The 21784-nt window shown below is 41.2% G+C and overlaps 1 protein-coding gene across 1 annotated transcript in view; it reads right to left on the bottom strand.

Annotated features, from left to right (window-relative positions):
• Nucleotides 1-21494, bottom strand: part of CERS6 (ceramide synthase 6) — a 124610-nt gene extending 103116 nt beyond the window's left edge. The window contains exon 1 of the mRNA XM_037398748.1: nucleotides 21162-21494. Within this exon, the coding sequence (XP_037254645.1) occupies nucleotides 21162-21331 (170 nt within the window). The 5' untranslated portion in view covers nucleotides 21332-21494. The remainder of the gene's footprint in view (nucleotides 1-21161) is intronic.
• Nucleotides 21495-21784: the final 290 nt, after the last annotated feature.

Raw genomic sequence — 21784 nt, 5'->3', positions numbered from 1 at the left:
TGATCAAACATCAGAAGACAAACTTTATACACACACCTACTCAACAACTGAATATCCCCCTTCAGATGTCTGTTGTAACGTTTATCCAGAGTATCTGGAAGGTCAAAGCACTAGCCTGCAGCCTGTCATGAATCCCCATGCTGTTACAGTATTTAGCACTAATCCCTGGTCCTTCACTGCTAAGTAAGGAAAGAAAAATAAACAAGCAAACAAAGCAAAAGCCAGGACCACCTGATATAAATAGAAATAAGAAGGGAAAAATACTAGCTTAGAGATGTTACCAAAAACTTTTTTAAAAGGTCTTTCAGCCTTGTTTAGCTTTGCGTGCACAGGAACATCACAACACAACCTGCATAAAGTGAAAAGTGATTGTATTTCACACACTTAGTAATATTGCAGGCTGGGTAAAAAACCAAGTGTGTAATGTCACACAACTATCAAATACACAGAAAAGAGAACAATAGGGTTTTCTGCTTTCTGCCCTGCCCATAGCAATACAGCAGAATTCCTCACCATACATACACATTTCCATGACACTATACCATGATGACAAAATTTTACATTTTAGCCCACCAAATTTGAACATTCAAAACACATGCAGCTGTTCATGCAGGAAACAAAAATAAATAAATAAAAGCTCTTCTAAAGAGACAGATTTACAACTGATTCTGTCTGCAGAGCCATGCGGACTGAAAAAACTAGGTCAAATCTTTTGCTAGTCAACCTCACTGCTATTCCTCCCCGGCTGTCCTCCCCCTTTTGCTAGCATTCAGCAGTTATTGAAGAAATCAATTAATGAGAATGCAACGGACCTCTCATGCAGGTCTCAAATTACTTCTGCCTGGTACTTATCAGGGAGGTCACCTATGCAACTGCAGACGGAAGGGGAAAAATTAAATCATTATAGTCTCTCCAATTCACAAATCCTAATCCTAAAGTGTTATGTACTCGATGCTTCTAGGGTCCATTAGCAGCCAAACAACTATGCATGTCAAAAAATAAAAGGGGAGGGAGGCAAGAGGCAGACAAAGATAGGCTAGAAAGAGGCAAAAACAGAGGAATTGCTGTGCTTTTGCTTTTGCTGTGCTTGCAGCAAAAACATGATAGCATCTGCTGCTTTTAATGACATCTTGCTAGTGCATTTTCTACAGCTTTGTGCTAAACAGTTTTAGAAACCTCATAAATACATCCATTTTGATACTAGATTTCTGAAGAGTAACTGTAATACTAGGTTTTGTATCTACTAGTCACCCTGTATGTTTTAAATAATTATATTTTAGGAAAAAAGGACTCTCATACTAAAATTCATATATTCACTGTCACAAAGGCATGCAGATTTAAGAAAACACTTAATAAGATATAGGGACCAATTCAGTCCAATTTCAGCTTAGTCATTTTTATTCATTTCTCTCCTTCTGTTGCAGACAGAAGGCACTCTGTTTCATCAATTAGAAAAAAAGGAAAGATACACAATTCTGTATCAGCCAAATACTAAAACAAATCCAACTCCATTTCTACCACATGCAATATGCTGCCTGACAAGTTACTGTAAGAAGGCAAAGAAATCAACTTCCTGACTTACTGCAGAGGTGGCCAAACTAACTGGTTTGACAAGCCACATACCACAATCTTCATAGGGTTGAGTGCCACAGGATGTTATGCTGACAGCTGAGGGAATGCTGGTGTGCCCCAGGGGGGGAACCAGTCCCAATTCTTAATGGCAAGCGCTTCCTCTAACGATGTGACAGTGGCTTCGGACATGCTGCCTGCCATGCAAGGAGGATGAGGATACTCTGCTTATAAGCAGCTGAAAGACTTCAGTGGTGGGAAAGGAGTGCTGGGGGCATGCAGGACCATGCTGCTGTTAGGCAGAAGACCCTCATTCATTTACTTTGGTGGAAATTAAAAAAACATTGTGGCATATGACACCTACAGATCTGGCTGGCAAAACATACATCCAGTCTTGAGCCATTTTAGCTCAAATTAATGGAAATCATCTTAATTTCTCTTTCTGCAGAGGTGCTCAGTGGAGTTTGTATTATGTTACTAAAGCCTTCTTCTCTCACTAGTAAACCCAGGACAAATGCGGACCTCCCAGAAAAACCATTTGGAACACAGTATATAGCTGAGCAGCAGACTACACAGAATGCATCACAAATTCAAGAACATGCATGGGGAGCCTTTTGTCTTTGGTATTTCTTTACCTTTACCCTTCCTGCCTTTGGCTGAATTCCTTTGAAGCCAAGGATATGCCAAACATAACTCATCTAAATAACTCATAAATCAGCCCCATCTGGCCCTTGTTTCTGAGCTGAATCTTATCTATAGCAGTCACTGCTGAACTTTCAGAGTCTTGGATAATTTTTCACCCTTAACTCAGCAAGCCATAAACAATTATTGCCTCAGTACCTTAGATAAACAGCTATGGAAATCCTTAGGAAAAAGGTTCGGGGATTTCTTTTTGGTTGGCTGGTTTTTGTTTCATTTTATTTTTTTTTTTGACACTGACACATTTAGAGGGGGGAGGCATTTTGGACCTGACCGAGGACACTTGGAATCTTGACTAAATGAGATGCAAAACACAATCTAACAAGCTCTGCTTAATGTCTACTGGATCAGAAGTTAAGTAAAGAAAGGGTAATGTTGGGATTATTGAGGCGGATGTGAGAAGCTGGACAATGCAAGGTAGGGAAAACAAACATTTGTGAGAAAATTGCCATGCTGAAAACATTCTGGAACAACTACACTGCCAGGTTTCAGCACCCAGCATACTTGACTCACTCCAAGCAAAGCCAATATTCAGTTTTTAAGTCTGTACCTTAATGCTCAATATTTCTTCTTAAGCAGTGGCTCATGCATGGATGGCCTAATAAAGATCTTTTGCTTCTATAAAAATTCGAAGCGTCATTTCACATTAATCTTTTTAACACAGGTCAGATAGAATACCTGTATTTACCTAAATGAAATTTCTCTTATTTATCCTTCATTTTTTAAGTACTGTCCCAGGATGAGAAAAATAGTATGAGATTCAAAAAAGGTTTTTTCCCCCATCCTGTTCAATAGATAAATTGTATAATATTTGATTAGCTTCATTTGCTGAAGTATGATTTCTTGTCCCACAATTCAACCAGAAAGTGGCATTGTTCTTTAAAGATGTCTAGCAGAACAGCATTGTCAACTAGGTTTGCCTTCTATATGAAACAAAGTTTATTTTTACTTTTAAACTATCAGCTGAAATTACAGCGTAGTCAAAAATCAAGTTGGAAATTACTTTCTCTTTCATTTATTTAAAAAGCTACTCAAATCAATGTTTTACACAATTCAACAGCAGCTCTCAAGAACAGTCAAATTGTATTGAATAAAGAAAACAAAATTTTTCAATTGTTTAAATTCCATGTGTTAGATCACTAAATCATCTTATGACTGATGTTCTAATTAGAAACTGAGTAAAAGATCTCCCTTATGAAATAGGTGTTTCTCAATAAGGAAATAGAAGTTTGTGAATTTCTTTCTTAAGCCTCACTTATTGGGAAAACATACTACCAGCCTTTCAGAAAACAGCTCTTGTCCTTTATTGGGTTCTTGCCATAATGAACATCTGCTAAGTCTATAAATTAATTGCTGAAAACATCTTGTGCTTCTAGACGATCCAGGGAATCATAGCTGCTCTGGGTTACTAGAGAACACTAGCATTTTTCTCTCTTACATAGGCACACATCCACACAGACATGCCCCCTTACAGTATAGCATAAAGCAAGAACAATTACTTGGCATTTTTTTTAATGTCATAAAATAAACCTTTAGTGCTAATTAAGTCATCAGAGCAGCACACTGTGAGTTTCCCTACATGATTTAAGCAGTACTTTTTGTACCATGATAGCCTAAGGATATGAAGGATGTCTCACCTAGCTGATTGAAAATGCTCTCTACCTTAAATAACAATTCTTCTTTCAGTCTTCGTTTGTCAATAGCAAAGCAGCTATAATGGGCTCTTTCCAGTTCAAAGAAAAAGCTTGAAACCGCCTTAAGAGAACTCTTTGTATGTAACAGTATGTCTCTTATGTCCCCACAACAGGTCCTTCAGACTCAAATTTCACCTGCGTGCTCCATCTTCAAGATCTCCCGTTCTTCCTGGCTATACTGACATACTACAGTATGTCAACTCATCTCATGCCCAATTGCGTATCCTGTCCTTGAGGGTCTCAGTTCAGCAATCAGAAATTGGCTTGTTTTAATATTATTTGTAACTTCTACAGATGGAAATCACCTACCCTACTTAAAGTTGAATAAAGATTCCTGCTATTTCCTTTCAGTGTTCCGTTCCCAGTCTCACTGACCATCCAGAGCTCTGGTGAATGATGAGGATCCAATCTCTCACCAGGGTCTGCCAGAAGTAACACTACCTATATTTTCCAACCAAACCTGGAAGGTTATTATTGACTTAATTTGGAAGAGTAGCAAGGGTGCTGTCTCTCCCAAGTGGCAGAGTTCTGGATGCCATAAGCAGAGATAAACAGATACTCGTCCGTAATCATTTTGGGTCACATTAGCCAGCTGGCATTAATTTTCTTTCCTATTTGTAATCTGTGTTCCTTAAAGATGCTGCAATAAGGTGGGGATGGTGTGTGGGCATGCTACACCCTTCCATGTAGGACAGGATTACAATGATACAAACACTACGGCTTTCTACTGCCTTTTTAAAAAAAAAAAAAAAAAAGTCAACTGTTAATTCTTCTTAAGAATTTTCAGATCTGTCCCATGCACAACTGGAGGCAGACAAATCACTCACACATCAAGTCTCTTCCTTTCCTAGGATACAAGTGTTCTCACTCAACTTTGAATTTAGAAGTATATCTGAAGGGAGCAGTTGCAAATGCACATTGTTTCTGGTGAGCACAAACAAATGGGCATGCCTGTTACACCAGATTCCTCCCAGGTGCATGCACATACATCATGGCCATGTTTTCCCCGTCACACTCTATCTTTAGTCTCATTCCCCTCTCCCACGCTCCAGAAAACACCCGTATACTGCTTCTAGTTCTACTTCTCTGCCCCATTTCCACCTCTGATCCTCAGCCTCTCCATTAACAAATCTTACCTAGTGAGTACAGGAAGAATTTAGAGAGTAATTAACCTCTCTAAACTTTATATTCCAAGCAAGCAACAGAAGTGTCAAGATACTAAAAAGCAGCAGCAGATTGTCACACCACAAGCCATGTGGTTGCTGCAGTACATCTTCACAAAAATTATTTGCATTTTTCACATGCACGAGGGGGTTGACTTGTTGTGATCTGTCATTTTAGATGCAGATATTTATTGATGGTGCAGAAGTATTCAAACTTTTGATTTTATTACTCATTTTAACACTGTTAGTTAAGAGGCTTTGATCACTCAGCCTGTTCTGCAGTAGGACCAAAAGAACGTGCATTTTATTACCATTTCATTTAGACCATAAATAACCCAGCTGCAGGATCAAGACCTAAACCCCAAACTCTAAGCTGAGAACTGAAGTACACTGCACTAATGTACCACTGTCATAAATAAAGCCTAAGAGTAAAACAAGACCTTCATTATAATTACAATTATAGGACAATAACTTTATAAAAGATAACTTTTTATATGCTGTCCTAAATAGCATTCAAGTGTCCGAAAGCATTATTAAAATATATGTATTTTAATGCATTCCAAAATAAAGAGGACACATTCCTTTGGTATAGAGCACTGCCACACATAGCAGTCTTCCCTTACTTGCGGATTTTCATGCCAAGTGTTATACTCTGCTTCCATAGAAAAGCATCAGCATTTCCTTCTGCTATTTTTTTCAGCTTTACACAGCCTTATTACACACAGCCAGCTATACAGCCATCATATTATTTACTCAGAACTTTCTCAACTCTTCATATGCATTAAAGTCTCCCATTACAGACCTGCATCTCAAAACACCCTTGTGGAACAGGCAAATATTATATTATCAACACCATTATTATTACTATGTTTTCAATACAATTTTAGAGGTAAGGAATGAGGAAGGGAAAAAAAAACCCAACCTTGCATGACTCTTCTGGGCACACTGTAAGTGGATGGCAAAGCAAGGTGATACTATTAAAATTAAGACAGTCTGACAGCTTGCACTTTAATACCATGAAGAGTATTTCTACTGTTTCTTTTAAGCAATATGCTGGAAAATTTCCAGGTAAGAAAATATTTAAGAAGGTGTTGATAAGTAAAAAAAGCAAACTCTCCAGTGGCCACTACAGCTTATAGCTGCAAGTGCCTTTTTCAAGATCTGGTTTCTCCAGAACAGACTTCTGATGAGGATTCCCACAAGTTCTGCATATTTTGTAGTTAAATTGTTCCAGGTCTCTCCTTGCCAAAGCAGGAATAAGACTAGTTAATAGCATTTTTTTAGAAGTGGATGCTTCATACAATTGACGGCAAATGTCAATCACTGGGGCCTAACACTTAGTCTCATTTAGGAGATCGGGAGAAAAATACCCCAGGAAACTCAAGTGTAAAGATGAAATTTTCCATCTTTCTTCCTCCCCCTTATATTCTGAAGTTATTCCAGAACAGAAGCAACTACACCTGTAAGACTGTAAACTGTCCAAGGTGAACAGAGTTTAGGAGTTCAGCAGAATGCCTCAACTTTGCAGTAAGTTCTGAAAACTTTTCGCTATCCACGATAGTTCTCATTAAACAATGTAAAAACATTTTAGAAGCAAGAAGCAGTTACTGTTCTTACACTCATAAAAAAAAGAATCTCAAGGCCCTAAGACTACATAATAGATCATTCAAAATCATCTGCAGAGAACACAAGCACACTAATTTTTAGTCCTCCTCTTTACTCTAACACTCAAAGTTAGACCTCCTGAGGTCAGAAGCCTTGCTCTTTCAATATCAACAGCAAAACCAGATCATTCTACTTGCAATCACTGTCCCACAGGCCAGAGTTGTGGAGGCTCTGGAGGATGCAGAGCTCACTCCTGAGATTAAGCTTTCTGGTTGATGACTGCTATTCTGTGGGCAAAGCTGAGGGGAGACATTTGCCAAGCCTTCACTTAAAGAGAGCTTGGTTAAAGGGGAACTCTAAGAAAATACAGGGTGGATCCAGTGTGCTTTTCATTATGCAAGTGTACTTATTCAGAGGCCTCTTTATGTCACTGAATATAAATAAATACCTGCAGCACTACCAGGCAAGGCAAAAAGAGCACTGTTGTGAAGCAGAGTGGGAAGCTTGTTGAGACAGTCTTGGAGGTCATCATTATAACCTATTTAATATCCACAAGTACACACCCACCCACTTGTACTCTCTAAATCACACAATCGTCATCCTTGATGATGTTTGTTCCATATATGATACTTTTCTTCTTCTGTTTGTGTGTACTCAATAGAGCTCTTAATAGATGCTTACATTGTAACTGGCAATGACTACAGTTTACATGGAACACCTGGGTTCACATTAAGCTACTTGCCACCTGGACTGACAGCAATGCAGCTGCAGCACAGTGCCTGTTAGAGCAACACAAGGATACTCCTTCCAGGCTACTCTATACATGCTGACATGACAACCACTGCACAGATATATCAGACCTTCCTCTCCACCACCAAGTAGCTTTGTGCAAAAGTAGAATCAGGGCAGGCCACAAGAAAGCTGTCCGCAAGGCGTTCACCAATAGTCTGTCACCGAGTTGCAGACCTGATGCCTTTAGTCAATATTAGAGATGCTCTTGTTTAAAAGGGACCAAGGGAAGGAATAAGGCAGCTATCACGTAATCCCTTTGACCAACCACCTTACACCATGTAGGAGCAGAGGCCCACATCTTACTTTCAAAAAGGGATAAGTCTTTCTAGTTAACATCAAATGTTAACTAATCTTCTGTGAGTGACATTTTCAGACACAATACTCCATGGCTGCACACATACTACTAGTCCTGGAAAAAATGGGGTAGGGGGGAAACGTGACAGTTAAGGAAAGACAAATGGATTTTTATATTATGTTTTATATATACACACACACGTACATATGTGATTTCTACCTAGGTGTACAGACTGAATGGCTTCTGCTTCTTAATTACTAAAACAGTAATCAGATGGTTACACGTGACCATACCTAGCGATATACAATTTCTCATCTTTCACAGAGGTTTTATGCTGATATAACACCGGACTCTGCAGCTAATTTCTTATTTATATTGGCACATGATCCAATTCAGGACCTTTGCGAGTAAATAAATCATATTAAAGAGTAATATAGACCCTAGAGTTCTATATATAGAGATATAGAATGGTAAAAATGTCTGACCACTCTCAAACCAACTGTGATTTATATCACCAGAGACCTTAACATATGCAAACAATCAGACAAGACTGTGTGACATAGCTTTCTTTATGCATGTAATACAGTTTCACAAAATTAAGGCACTGTTTATGTTAAAATTCATATAGGAAAGCAAATACTAATATCATAAGTGAGACAGCTAGCCTGATGTATGGACCTTGGGATGTTATTTCCAAACAATTTTTCAGGAAGTATTTCCTGGTATAGACACAAGACTTTGTAGGAAGAAAATGTGAAAGAAGCTATATTTTTTCCTAATAAACACTTCGAGGGTTTTGCAATTAAAATGACCAACATAGTCTTTTCTCACCAAACTGAGAAAGATCCTGATTTTATCAAGGATCATCTTGAAACCCTTTCCCAACCCAAATCAGTCTTCCTACATACCGCTGCACTTAGCAGGCCTTCCTCTGTGGCTATTTTTACAACTAAATGCCATATTAAAAGGTAAGTTACGAGCCTGAAATACTCTATCATTGCTCTCTAATAAAGTTTCAATGGAAGAGCAGCTCACCTGAATGATAAGAGTCGCCACACACTGTGACAGCTGAAGATGGGCAAAAAACTTTGCTTCCTCTCTACTTCAGTTGCTGGCTCTTCCAAACACTAGAACTGGGCAGTGATGGACAAGCCTCAAAACAGAAACTTCAGATCTGCCTTTGTTTGCCACCAGCAGCTCTGCAGCACATCATGCATGGATAGACAGCTTTTGTTCAAAGGCAGGGGGGCAGAGGGAGGGAATCCACAAAAGGGCAAATAAAAACAGAAAATAAGATGGGAGCAGATGGAGAGCAGGAAAACATTTACAGGTCACACAGAAGAGATGAAGATCAGAAGGACACATAGCAAGTACCAGAATATACCTTAATTTTAACTTAAATATAAGACATGGAAGGGAAAATTATTTTGAGATGGGGCACAGCTGTAAGATGAGAAGTGTTAGTGTGGAAACACATGCTTTGCCTCAAAACAATGCATTCTTTTTGAATCATCAATAGGCAGATTCCATAGCAGATGTGAAACAATCAGAATCCCAAATTCTAGCTGTATATTCATACAGCCCTGGTTCTTCAAAGATATAATGGCTGCCATGTTTTGAAGTATAAACAAAAGCATGGTAATAAAACAAAAACAAACAACAACAAAAAAAACACAAAAGCCCCATACCACCACTAAATACACCCTCCATAATAGGGAAAATGATTTAACTACAATGCACTTAAAAACAAGTGTAAAAGCAGATGCTTCAAGGTAACTTTGTTTTCTATTCTTTAAGGCACCTTACTTGAGAATATGATTTGTTATTAGTATTTAAAGCTCTAAGGTTACTCTAGTGGTATGCCAGAGTTATTCCAATCAGGACACAAGGCAAGACACAGGTCATACTATGGTGATGGATACAAAGTGCTACTTTCTCTTCAAACCTTGAAGTCAGCTCTCAATGGAAGAGTAAGATGAAGTAGCATTCTTCCATTTCTACTAGCGCACTTTTCATCTTGACAACTGAAGGTAAATGCCAGGCTAGAGATTTGAGTTCTTGCCATGATTCTAGCAAACCATTAGCCTATTTTTAAGAAAATCAACCTGTTCAGAGATTAGTTTTTTTCTTAAATAAAATGAAATACAAACTAAAAAACCCCACAACCAAACTTTCTGTACACCATGCATACAGATACAAACTGAATAACTCTTAAATTAAGAGCTGGTCAAGAATGTATGCTTTTGGAGGCTGGCAATGCTATAGAGATTTCATTTTTATCTCTACATCGTTATCATGTAACCAGACCCATTTATCAGTGCTGGCTGAAAGTCAGGACATCTGTTCCTGATGGAAATTTTGACATTTCTAAATTTCCATTTCATTCCAAACTGGAAGAAAACCAAATATTTTTCACATTTCCTATAAATGCTATAGAAAATAACAATTCCAGGTTAGCATACACCAGAGTTCTTCTAATTAGGACATAGGGTGTGTTTCTTCTGTCAAATATCAAATTGTTTCATTACCACCCCAACAACTGACATTTTGAAATACATTAGTTTCTAGGCAAGTCCATATTTTATAGCTGGTCTTAAAGATATTTTTAACAATTTAATTATCTTTAATGAAACAGAAAAAAAAAAGCATTACATCAGAGCAATACAATATACTGTAGTGTATAAATTACTCTGTGTAATTCTCTGGGGGTTGGTTGGTTTTTTTTTCCCTAACACTGATCTACTTTTATGTTGAACACAAAGGCAATAAAAGCTTTTCCAGTAAGGCATGTGATCACCATTCCCTGTCTCCTAAGCACCTCTTTCTGAGAATTTTTTTCAAAAACAAAATTATCTTGAAGACATTGCCGTGTGGAAAAGAATCAACTTAAGGGGAACAAAACTAAAATTATCCTCAAAATTGCCTGTTATAATCAAATTTAATGCTGTAGGAGACTCCACATATTGATCCTAGAAGGGAGCAGGATGTGTTTATACCACAGCAACTTGCACTTCATTTTGGGTACCCATAAGGTAATTTCTGTCTTAGGTAGAGCAGGTCCACATTTATTTCTTGACTTACATCCTGTCTGCTCATGCCAGACTACAATAAAGTCAAAAAAAACCATTCTACAGGAAATGGGAAATCCAGATGTCCAATCAATCAAACATTATCTGCTCTGCCCTAATTAAGTTTCTTCTGCAGGCTTACAGTGAACTTCAACCTAATCCTCACCTCTTCAGGTTTCCAATACAAACTTCATACACATAGGATCCCAGAAACCCTTTGGAGCCCTGCCATTTAGTGAGGTTTATGATTTCACAGAATCACTGAGGTTGGAAGAGACCTCTGGAGATCACCAAGTCCAGCCCCCTACTCACAGCAAGGAAAACTAGAGCAGGACCATACCCTGTTGTGGTATGCCAGAGTATCTTCACAACTGGAGACTCCACAACCTCTCTGGGTAACTTGTCCCTGTGTTTCCCTATCATCCCAGGAAAAAGTTTGTTCTTGTGTTCAGACAGAATTTCCTGCATATCAATTGCTTTTTGCCTCTGGTCCTTTCACTGGACACCACTATGAAGAGTCTGGCCCTGCCTTCTTTACTCTCCCTAGCAGGTATTTGTACACACTCATAAGATCCCCCCTTTTCTTCTCCTGACTGAACCATCCCAGCTCTCAGTCTCTCCTGATATATCAGATGCTCCAAATCCTTAATCATCTTAGCAGCCCTTCACTACCCTCACTCCAGTATGTTCATGTCTTGTAGAGGGGAGACCAAAACTGGACTGATCACTCCAGACATGGCCTCACCAGTGCCGAGTACAGGAGAATGATCCCTTCCCTTGACCTGCTGGCAATGCTTTCCCCAATGCTGCTGCTGCATTTCTGGCTCATGCTCAGCTTGTTGTCCACCAGTGCTCCCAGGACTCCCATTTGCAGTTCAATTTGTCATCATCACATCAATGCAATCACTTCAAAATTAATTTAGTACAATGGTTGTTGTAACCCTGGGGAGAATTTGGCACTGGAACTGTTGATATTTTCAGGCTACTCTCTTATTGTATCAGTTCTCTCCCTTCTCTCATACTAGGTATGTGGGAAAAGTTGACAGATAAGTATCAGCCACCCAATTACCACCCAATTATTGCTTCAGTGTACACAAAACAGGCTCCTGCTTGTGGTCTAACCACTTGCTCTTCTTTTTCTCAATGGCTTCTTTCCAACATGACACCCCTAAGGGGAATAAAAACACCCAACTGGACCTGATCATCTCATCCAGCAACATGCTTTGGACAACCACAAGTAAACAGCAGGAAGCTCAAGAAAAACTAATGGACAACTGTGGAAAAACTTGTCAACAGGCACATTCCCACTCATGACCCACTACCTACCTAAACCTTTGTTTTCAACAGAAGCAACTGGTCCCACCAGTTGCAAGGGGGGTTCTGGCCTTGGTGACTCACTGGTCTCTACTGCTACAGCAGTGCTCAGGAAAGCCACAGCCCTGACAGTCAGGTGGTGAGAGTCTGGAGCCCTCCAGCTCCCCAGTTGAGCAAGCCTCCTCCTGCTTGGGGAGTGCATAAGAGCAGCTCACCACTACCAGAGTTTACCCACTGCCCCCAAAATTTCTCAGCTCACTTATTTCACGTAGATTTAATTTTGTCTGCTTTGTCATGCTGTAATGCCCACAGGTTTATACTAGTGTTCCACGTTTACGCTGCCCACCTACAAAGTTTCAGCAGATGCTCTATCGAGGCTAATTTCTATACTTCTTGAGGAACATACCTTGTTCAGATTGTCCCCTTCAAGACAGCATACCAGGCAGTCTGTCTCCAGCTACGTGGACTACTCCATGTCTCTCAGCAACAAGATACACCACGCAGTCACAACAGACACAAGCAAAGAAAGCACAAGGCGTATAACAATGTATTACTCTGATCTTTGCACATTGCTTCTGTGAACAGCAACTGCTTTTCAGTACGCAAGGTAAAGAGTTACTTTGCACAGTACAGCACACTTCTTTCCAAATAAGCAATTCACTGCCACTGCATGAAAGCATCTCTCATTAGTCTAGGCAGTTATGGTCATTTGTACCACTTGTCCAGGTAGACAGTATTGCTGCAAAAGCAGCTTTCATAGCTTAAAGTTCTGCCAAACATCATCACAAAGTACAAGCTGAGACTGGCCTCTGCTTCCACTCTCTTCTTGATAAGGATGAGCATCCCAGGGATGAAGTAAACAGTCCCAGTGAAAGTTCAAGTATCTATACAATGTTGTATAGAACTGAATCCAGTCAGAACAGAGGCAAAAAGGGTGTGAATAGATGCCAACTCCAAAATGAGGATTTCAGCACCATTACCATTAAGCCTTTTTCCCCTTCTGCTTGCAGAACAATAAAAAAAAAACCCACACCAAAACAAAACAAACACACAAAAAACCACAAAAAAAAACCTCCAACCAACATTAAGTTTATCTCAGAGGATGGCAAACAGGCAACAAGTAGATGTGATGACACCACATGTAATAAATAAGAGCCACTTATTCCTCTGGGTCATCCCATTAATGTTAAAAATAGAACAACTAGCTTGTTACAAAAAATAGACAAATACTACCGCACACGCAAATACTCAAACAGCCTCGGGAATCTAAGACTTTATGCCAATGAACACCCTCTGGGCTGTAATGTAAGTTTTTTGCACCAGTGTAACTATGTCAGCTAGATTTATTTTTTTTTAATATAGTACTATAGGTTATTCCCCTCATCCCTACAGGAGAAACAAAGAAACCAAAGGGAAGATACTATTAAAAGGAAGCTTTTACTGCACTCACACTGAGAAAACATGCAAGTGATTTAGATACAGTGCTAACCATCCTAGTATGACCTGTGAATACAAAGAAGGCTTTTCATCATTTCGGACCAAACTTTAAAGTGCAACATTTATTATATTAAAATGGGGTTTAGGTTAGTGAACCTGAAAGATGCTTCATTAATACAAGGTAGTCTGAAGAACCTTGGCATTCTGTTTCTCAATGTGCAAAAGGTAGCTTGAATTAATAGCCAATATAGAAATATATCTGTATCTTACATATTAAAAAATATACAACATGGCTAACTGGATGTTACGCTTATTTACGGCTCATAGATACTCCTAGTAATTGTACAGGCAATTACCTTGAAAGTTAATATTTGATTATGCTACATCAGTAACAGTTACATGAGGCTTCACAATTGCTTAGCAGTATGAAAGCTTACCAACAGCAAAATTTGCAATTATGAGAGCTATTTACTACACAGAAAAAAAAATCATTACAATTTACTCTCTGGTTTTGGTATAGAAGTCACATTTTTGTGTTACAGGCCCACCAGCATTATGAAAACCATCTCTAAGATTATAACTGCCTAGGCTACATACCCCAGCTCTCCCACCTCCACCACAGTTTGACTACTTCAGAATAACCTGAAAGATATCATCTTCATGAGAAACTGATGGATGCCAGATGGTGTAGAGTTACTCTTCTGTAAGGATCATGTGCTAAAGACTTCCTCACAGAGATCAGAAGACCTCGGCCCATTTGACAGTCAGAAACTTTGCTCTCCTTAAAGCAAGACATCAGTGATTCCTCCTCTTTCAAGGGATCAGAGATTTACGCATTGCCCTTCCTTTCTGTTGACCTGGATGCCCACCGCTGCTGCACCCCCAAAATCTGTAAGTGCCCAATGAGCAAAGAGAGTCACTGGTGTGGGAGACCACATATCAATCAAGGTGTTAGATGAACACCTCCAAGGAACTGTTGCTACACATCATACACATCTGACTGCCCATAAGGTGCCAATTATAGTCTTAAGAACACTACTGAATATTATATAAGGTTGTATGTAACTTTCATAAGCAATATATTTATGCTGTAATTTTAACTTTCTTGTCAGAACTCCAAGACCACCTTGACAGAGGCACAGAAACCCCAAATGTTAATTAACTGTCAAACTACTGCAAGCATACAGTATTTAACAACCGTTGGGAAAAAAAAAAAACAACTCACAACAAACAAAACAGAAACACACAGTCAAGTAAGAACTACTCAGCTCAGGCATCCCTTTCCTCTCTACACTGCGGACAGATAACTAAAGGTAGAGTCAAGGGAACAGATTCCACAGATTAATTTAATAAATACTGTGTATGCATTATAAGACACTGGTCTGCAGATGTGTAGAAAGAGGCAGCATACCAGAAGCTCTTCCTTTTCTGGGAACAAATTCTTAGCAAACGCCTGTGAATCAGGGACAGAGGCAGAAACAGGAGCAACCAAAAGAGCCACAGGCAATTTGGATCCAACTGCGCAGTGTTACAGGAATCCAGGCAGGAACTGAATGGGAATTTCTAACAGTAACTGGAACCTGCACTCAGACAGAACCCTCCAAGAGTAGTTCTGCCCCAGTGACAGACTTCCAGTACCCACTAGTGACCTGTCACTGAAATCTTTCCCTCAACTGAGCTGTGGTTTGGCTGTCACACTTCTGTCACCTGGGTATTTTAGAAATCAGTTTAAATGGCATTCTCTGCTGGAACGCAACACATATTTCCCATTTAACTCTCAATTTTGAGATTGGCACTAATGTGTATCTACAGATGGTGTGCATTTTATCCACTCCACCTTCTTTTAAAGGAACACTCTCAGCTTACATCTGAACACACAACTACATTACACAACAAAGATGTATACTAGCCAACACAAACACAATCAAGGTGGGTGAGTGTATACTGCACTGGTTAGAGCTAGTAAGACAGAGCTCCATTCATGCCAAGACAGAAAATGGCTCTCCAGGTAAAAAAAAAAAAAAACCAACAAAAAACCCCACTTTTTTTTTTGTTAGTTGCTAAAGTTCAAACACTGCAACCCTAGGACACAGAAATTGGTTACATAAAGAAAAATAATAAATGACAGAAAGTTAATAATCAATGAAAAGAAGCTCAGAGAAATAGATAATACAATAAGCAAGATATAAATTCATTTTAAAGCTATTTACTGCTAATGGTCAATTATTACTATTTTGAAAATAAATACGTTTAAAGTAGAAAACAAATAGCTTTTTTGGTTATTTCCTTTATATTGCCTGTATCTTTTCACAGAAAGTTATCAGTTTCAACATCCTATTCCATTTCAACTGAATTAAGCAGTTACTAAATAGTAATCAAACAAAAAAACCCTTACAGGTCATCTTATGAAAAAAAGAAATTATAAAAAAAAATTCAGAAAAAACCTGAAAGTTATTGTCAGTGAACATGTGCATACACTTAGACACAAGTGAATTATACCTGAATGATCAAATTTCACCTAACACACAGGGAACTAAGCAAGAAATCTACAAATATCACAGCCTACAAAGGGCTTTTTATAGTAGTAATGATCATTGCCCCACCCAAGCTCCCCAGAAGAGGTTTTGGGCTGCTGGAAATACACTAAGTTTGTACACCCTCTTCCAAATTCTGTATCTTGTCTAGCCTCCTCGTTGTTGTAAGAAAGCACTGATAGCAGGTGTCTTAGAGATTATGAAAATTGATTTTGTATGTATACAGCACACAACAGAAACACTTGCAAGGCTTTAATGTATTGTCACCTGAATTAATTTTTACAGTTAGCAAAATAGTTTTATACACATACGTGCACACACAGTCATCATATTATGTCACCCTGATCCACTAGGAATTCTACTGTGTCATACTAAATGGAATTCAGCTGAGGTTACCTTTGAGGCTGAAATATCATTATAAAAGCTAAATGTCATACAAAAGCCATGAATTTCCATACATTCAATGCCTAGAGTATCTTGATCTGAGTGTTTGTAAATTATTAGGCTGGCTCAGTTTAAATCAGTGCAGCTGAAGAGCTGTTGCCACATAAAATCAAGCTACCCCTAACCATATGAGCCATTCCATCAAGTGAGGAATACCAGCTTCACTTTTGAGAACTGCCTTCCCCCACCCACCTCACCAGTCAAAGGCCAGAGGACAATAAAGGCATTATAAACCTAGTTTGCTGATTTATGGAGTGATCTCATTAGATCTGAGCCCAAACTGTTGCTTACGAGGTGGGGGAAATAAAGTATACTGCAAGTACAATGTAAACATGAGATATAAGAAACGTGAGATATGAGGCAAGTGAAAAAGAAAGCAGTAGTTCAGACTACTTGACTCAGAAGATTGCCAGACCACGTCAGAAATCTGTTTAGTTAGCACTTCTTTTGAAGGATTCAGCCAACTTTTCCCTTGATAGAAGTCTCTACAGCAGAGGTGTTACCCTCTTGTTTTGCATCCAACAAGCACACCAATTGCTGAGTGAATATTTTTTTCATATAATCACATGCCTCTCAAGGAGGACATGCTTGGAAGGATAGGAAAGGACACTGCTTCTGAGCAAGTGAGGTCAAGCGCAGAGGGAGAAGACTGCCTGTGATCCCATAAAAAAAAAAAGAAGAAAAATTGTATTTTCCCAGAATGACAGATATTTATTTATCTTTTTAGGCCAATCAAAACTACAACACCCTGCTATTAGCAAAACCAGTTTCAGTTCAGCTTTAACCTGTCTTGCCTGCACTAGAACTAGAAAAGATCCAGGGAGACAGAGACTGGTATTATTGAGCCCTTATATTATCTCCTTAGCAGAAGGTTGTGTATAATACAGGAGGAGATCCTTAATTGCTTACACACCTTTAAAAAGACACAAAATGGATAGATAGTATGAAGAAATATGTGTCCACATTACCACTGCATGGCTAAAGTCCTGCCGTCTTCCAAATTGCTAGGTAACGCTATCTTTGTGCCTAATTATTATAGTTTTTTTAAATATACTTTGTGTCTACAGAAAGAGATGAATGAGAAGGAAGGGGAAAGAGAAAAGGCTGTTAAGGTATTTTAGCACCTCATCCATAACTGTGATGGCCTCAGCAGATAGATCCACTAAATCTCATGTTTATGAGATTATACTTCAGAGCAAAGCTTATTCCAAGAGCACTCATCATCATCAGATCCAATTGCTGAAGCGATTCAGCATACACTTAGTGTTCTAATCTACTTTTTCCTTTGAATTCAAGTGCTGGTCAGGGATGGCAGGAGAAGGAAATCAACAAAAAGTAGTTTATTTGAAAGGAGGAAAAAAAAAGTTTCAGAAGCATCTAGGTTCTTTTCTTGACTTGGTTAGTTGATTCACCAACCAGTAACAATAAAATAAAATAAAATAAAATGCCAGTAGAACTAACTCTGTTTATTAATAGGGGAATACCTATAGAATAAAAATTCCAAGTTCTGTCATTCCAATTGTACCCGCAAACATATACACAAATATATGCATATAGAATATAAACTTATACAAATGAAGTCAACTTTTAACACTTAGCATGACAAGTTTTATCTCCCAAACATATCAAGAACTTTGTAAGCAGTCACATGAAGTCCAAATCACAGCTCGCCCTGAACCACATTTTTTTACTACTGTGAAGATCCATAAAGCCAAATCACCTTTCACAGCAAGAGAAGTAAAACCATACTGCTCCAGCAGCCTAGCAGTCTGAAAATAATGGATATAAAATATGTAATCTGATTCTTAACACCTTGTGGCTGCTTACCTACCAGTATAAAGAATTACAAGAGCACCTGTATTAGGTACCTTACAAAACTAAATCGAGAATACACTGATGTAACAAATACTGCAGTATAACCATGAATTTAAAGTAGGCTTCTTTTTTTTTTTAATGTATTACAGTATCTATTTTTTTTTTCTTGAGTTGCTACCATTACAAAAACATGGAACCGTTACACATCTGCAAAAGCTTATTCCTGGATGTATCATGTACAACATCAGTCATCCATCACTTGAGTTTTGAAAAGAAAAAATGTAGCTGCTTTAATACACAGAAGAATGAAAACTTACCAGTTTAATAGATACTCTCTTTTCCCTTCCAGATCTTGCATAGCCTTACCAATCTAAATAATTGCAAGCCTTTAATTAATGATGTGCATAAGGCACTTCTGTGGCTCCCAACAAACAAAGCACAGAGGTCTGACAAAATAAATTACTAATGAGCAATAATAAGGCTTGATCATCCCCCTATTCAAGTCAGAGACAATCCACCTGCTTTGATCAGTGGAAGCAGGTTCAGTCACTTTTCCTCAGCCTGCTTTAATAAAATGCTCTACGTGAAAAAAAACCCCACAATTGTACCATGCTGTGTGGATTAATCCCACCCAAAATGGTCTGATCCTACTCTCACAGGGGAGTTTTGGAATTGATTTGAAATTAAAAAAGAAAAAAATATGTAATTGTTAATAACACCTCCTTGGAGGTCTCACCTACTATCAGGGTAGCAGAATGCATTTCCAGATCTAAATTTCAGAAGTAGCCAAATGAATATAAGATAATTATAAAAACATACTGATTTTCCTCATCTGTATAGCTAATACTTATAAATATGATGTACTGCAAAATTTAAAATTACTTTAATTGAATGAAGAAAAATAACCAGAGGGAGTGGATACAAACTACTATATAACCAGAGTAACTTCTACAACATTAACGACAGCCACATCAGAACTAGCAGAAACAACGTGATTCTAAGTTTAGGCTGAAATGGTCTGACTAACTGTTTCTCCATCTAAACACAGCCCTGCTGCGATACATACTGGAGTTCAGATGGCAAGAGATGCAACATCACACACCCACTTTCAGCACTCAAAAGCACACATTGTACAGACTGCAAAGGACAAAAGAAACAGTAATCATTTTACATTATCCAAGTATTACTTGGCATTCAAATTTTAACTATATTGCAGTATTTAACTCAGGATAAGCATTTAACCTTTGAGAACCTCAGATTTTCGGGCAGACCACAAGTTTTGCTGACTTTTTCAGAAAATCTGTAAAGCAAAACAGGTGTTAACAACAGCCCACGACAGCTTATTTTTCAAAATAACATGGTCCTCTCAACTGAGTCATGGAAACAGCCAAGTTTTTCACAAACCAATATCCCAGGTGCCATATTCTAACCAGGGCGAGGGACTGCTTAGGACATGCAGAGTGCTACCTGGCAGATCAGCTATTTTATCATTTTTTAAGAATCTTTATAGCCTTCCACTGGCACGTGGTAACTATTGGTCTTCCTTTATCTTCCTTGACTATCCTAACAGCATTGCCTAGGAAGACAGTACTGCAAGCATGTAGGTGTGGGCACTGGGAGTTGTTCTTTTGTTCTCTGCAGGTGGAGGGAACACCACCTCTGCCAGGCCGCACAGCCGCGCGTGCCAGCGAGCGGCCCGCTTCGCTTCAGCTGCCTCCCCGCGACAGGCGGCCTCTGCTCAACACCTGTCAGGAAACACTCACGGAAAATAAACACTCGCTGGTTGACCTATCATTAGTTTGATGCCTTGTGTTTAAATATTTGTGCGTTTTAAATTCAGCAGTCTCACAGAACGCTGAGTTTGGTTCAGCGACGAACAACCACCTCTGGAGCGTTTCTTCCCCGGGATCCCTCATCCTCTGAGCGCCCGGCTATTTCCGACACGCGGCACGGACGGTTCACGCCGCTACGGCACAAACCAGCCGGGCAAAACTCGGCTGGGCCACAGGGCAGCCCTCACGCTCAGGCTGGCGCCCACCACCGAGCTCCCCCCCGTTCCTACCTGGCGCGCAGGTTCCTCAGCCGCCGCCTCAGCCGCGCGGCGACAGCGCCTCGCGCCGCCGGCGGGAGCGAGGCCGGGTCCGGCCCCACGGCGCAAGGCGCGGCGCGCGCGGCGCAGCGGCTCCCTCCCCGTAGCGCGGCCCTGCGGCGGGGGCACGCGCCAGCCCTCCCGCCGGGACAGTTTCCCGCCCCGTCCCCACAGCGCTTCTTGCGGGGCTTCCCTCAGGAGGGCGGTCGGGACTCCGCCGCAGCTAGCAGCCCGCGGGCCGGCAGGCCCCGGCTCGCACAGGTGCCGGAGGGCCCTTCTCCCACCGTCACCGGACCGGGCGCCGAGGCCGCCGCAGGTGGAGGGCGGGCTGCGCCCATTGCCGGGGAGACCTCGCCTCCTAGCGCCCGCGCCGGGCTGCGCTGCGGACAGCGGGAGAGGAGCACCGGCTACCCCGAACGCCTCCACCTTCCCGCACAGGGCCCGCTACGTGACCGACCGAGTGGGGAGGGAAAACGCAAGGGCCCGGCAAGGCCGGGAGAGAGGCGGCGGCGGGAGGAGGACGCCGGGCAGGCAGCGTTCCCCGGCTGCCCCTCAGTGAGCGACCGAGCCAGCGGCCGCCGCAAGCCGCGCGGCCCGCCCAAGCCCCGCCGAGCCCGGGGCGGCGCGGGCGGCTCGGCGTTACCTTTCGAAGAGCATCCGGATCATGAAGATGCAGAAGGCCAGGGGGAAGGCGAGGTAGAGGTCCTCCGCCTGCGGGAAGGCGGCTTCCTCCGTGCTCTGCAGGTCCGCCCAGGTGACGTTGTGCGGCAGCCAGAACCGCTCGTTCCAGAACCAGGCGAGGATCCCTGCCATCTTTGCTTTGTCTGCCGCGGCGCCCCCCGCTCGGCTCGGCTCCGCTCCGCCCGCGGCGAGGCGTGTGTGAGCGGCTACCCGGGGAGAGGAGGATGGAGGCGTGTGTCAGCCCCGCAGCCTCGGATGATGCTGCCGAGCGGCGCGCTGTGCTGTGCTGTGCCGGCTCCCCGCCCCGGCCCGGCGGGGGCAGCGGCCGCCCCGCCTGTCACACGGCCGCGTCAGCCCCCATTGGCTCCCGCCCGGCCCCGCGGCTTCTCTGCTGCCCCGGGGCCCGCCGTGCTCCCCAGGCGGCCCCGGGGTTGGCCCCGCCGGGCGGCCAGGAGCAGCCGCCCCTTTCCCCTTCCAGAAAACCCCACCATACCCCGAACCAGAAATTACGCGGCCCGAGCGAGCGAGGACCCCGTCCTGGGGGTACTCGCGGCGGCCGAGGCTACCGGCAGCAGCACCGGCTCG

This window comes from Falco rusticolus, chromosome 8 (genome assembly GCF_015220075.1).
Source record: "Falco rusticolus isolate bFalRus1 chromosome 8, bFalRus1.pri, whole genome shotgun sequence".
NCBI classification, from domain to species: domain Eukaryota; kingdom Metazoa; phylum Chordata; class Aves; order Falconiformes; family Falconidae; genus Falco; species Falco rusticolus.
Note: the sequence above shows the minus strand (reverse complement) of the source record. Positions and strands in the feature narration are given on the sequence as shown.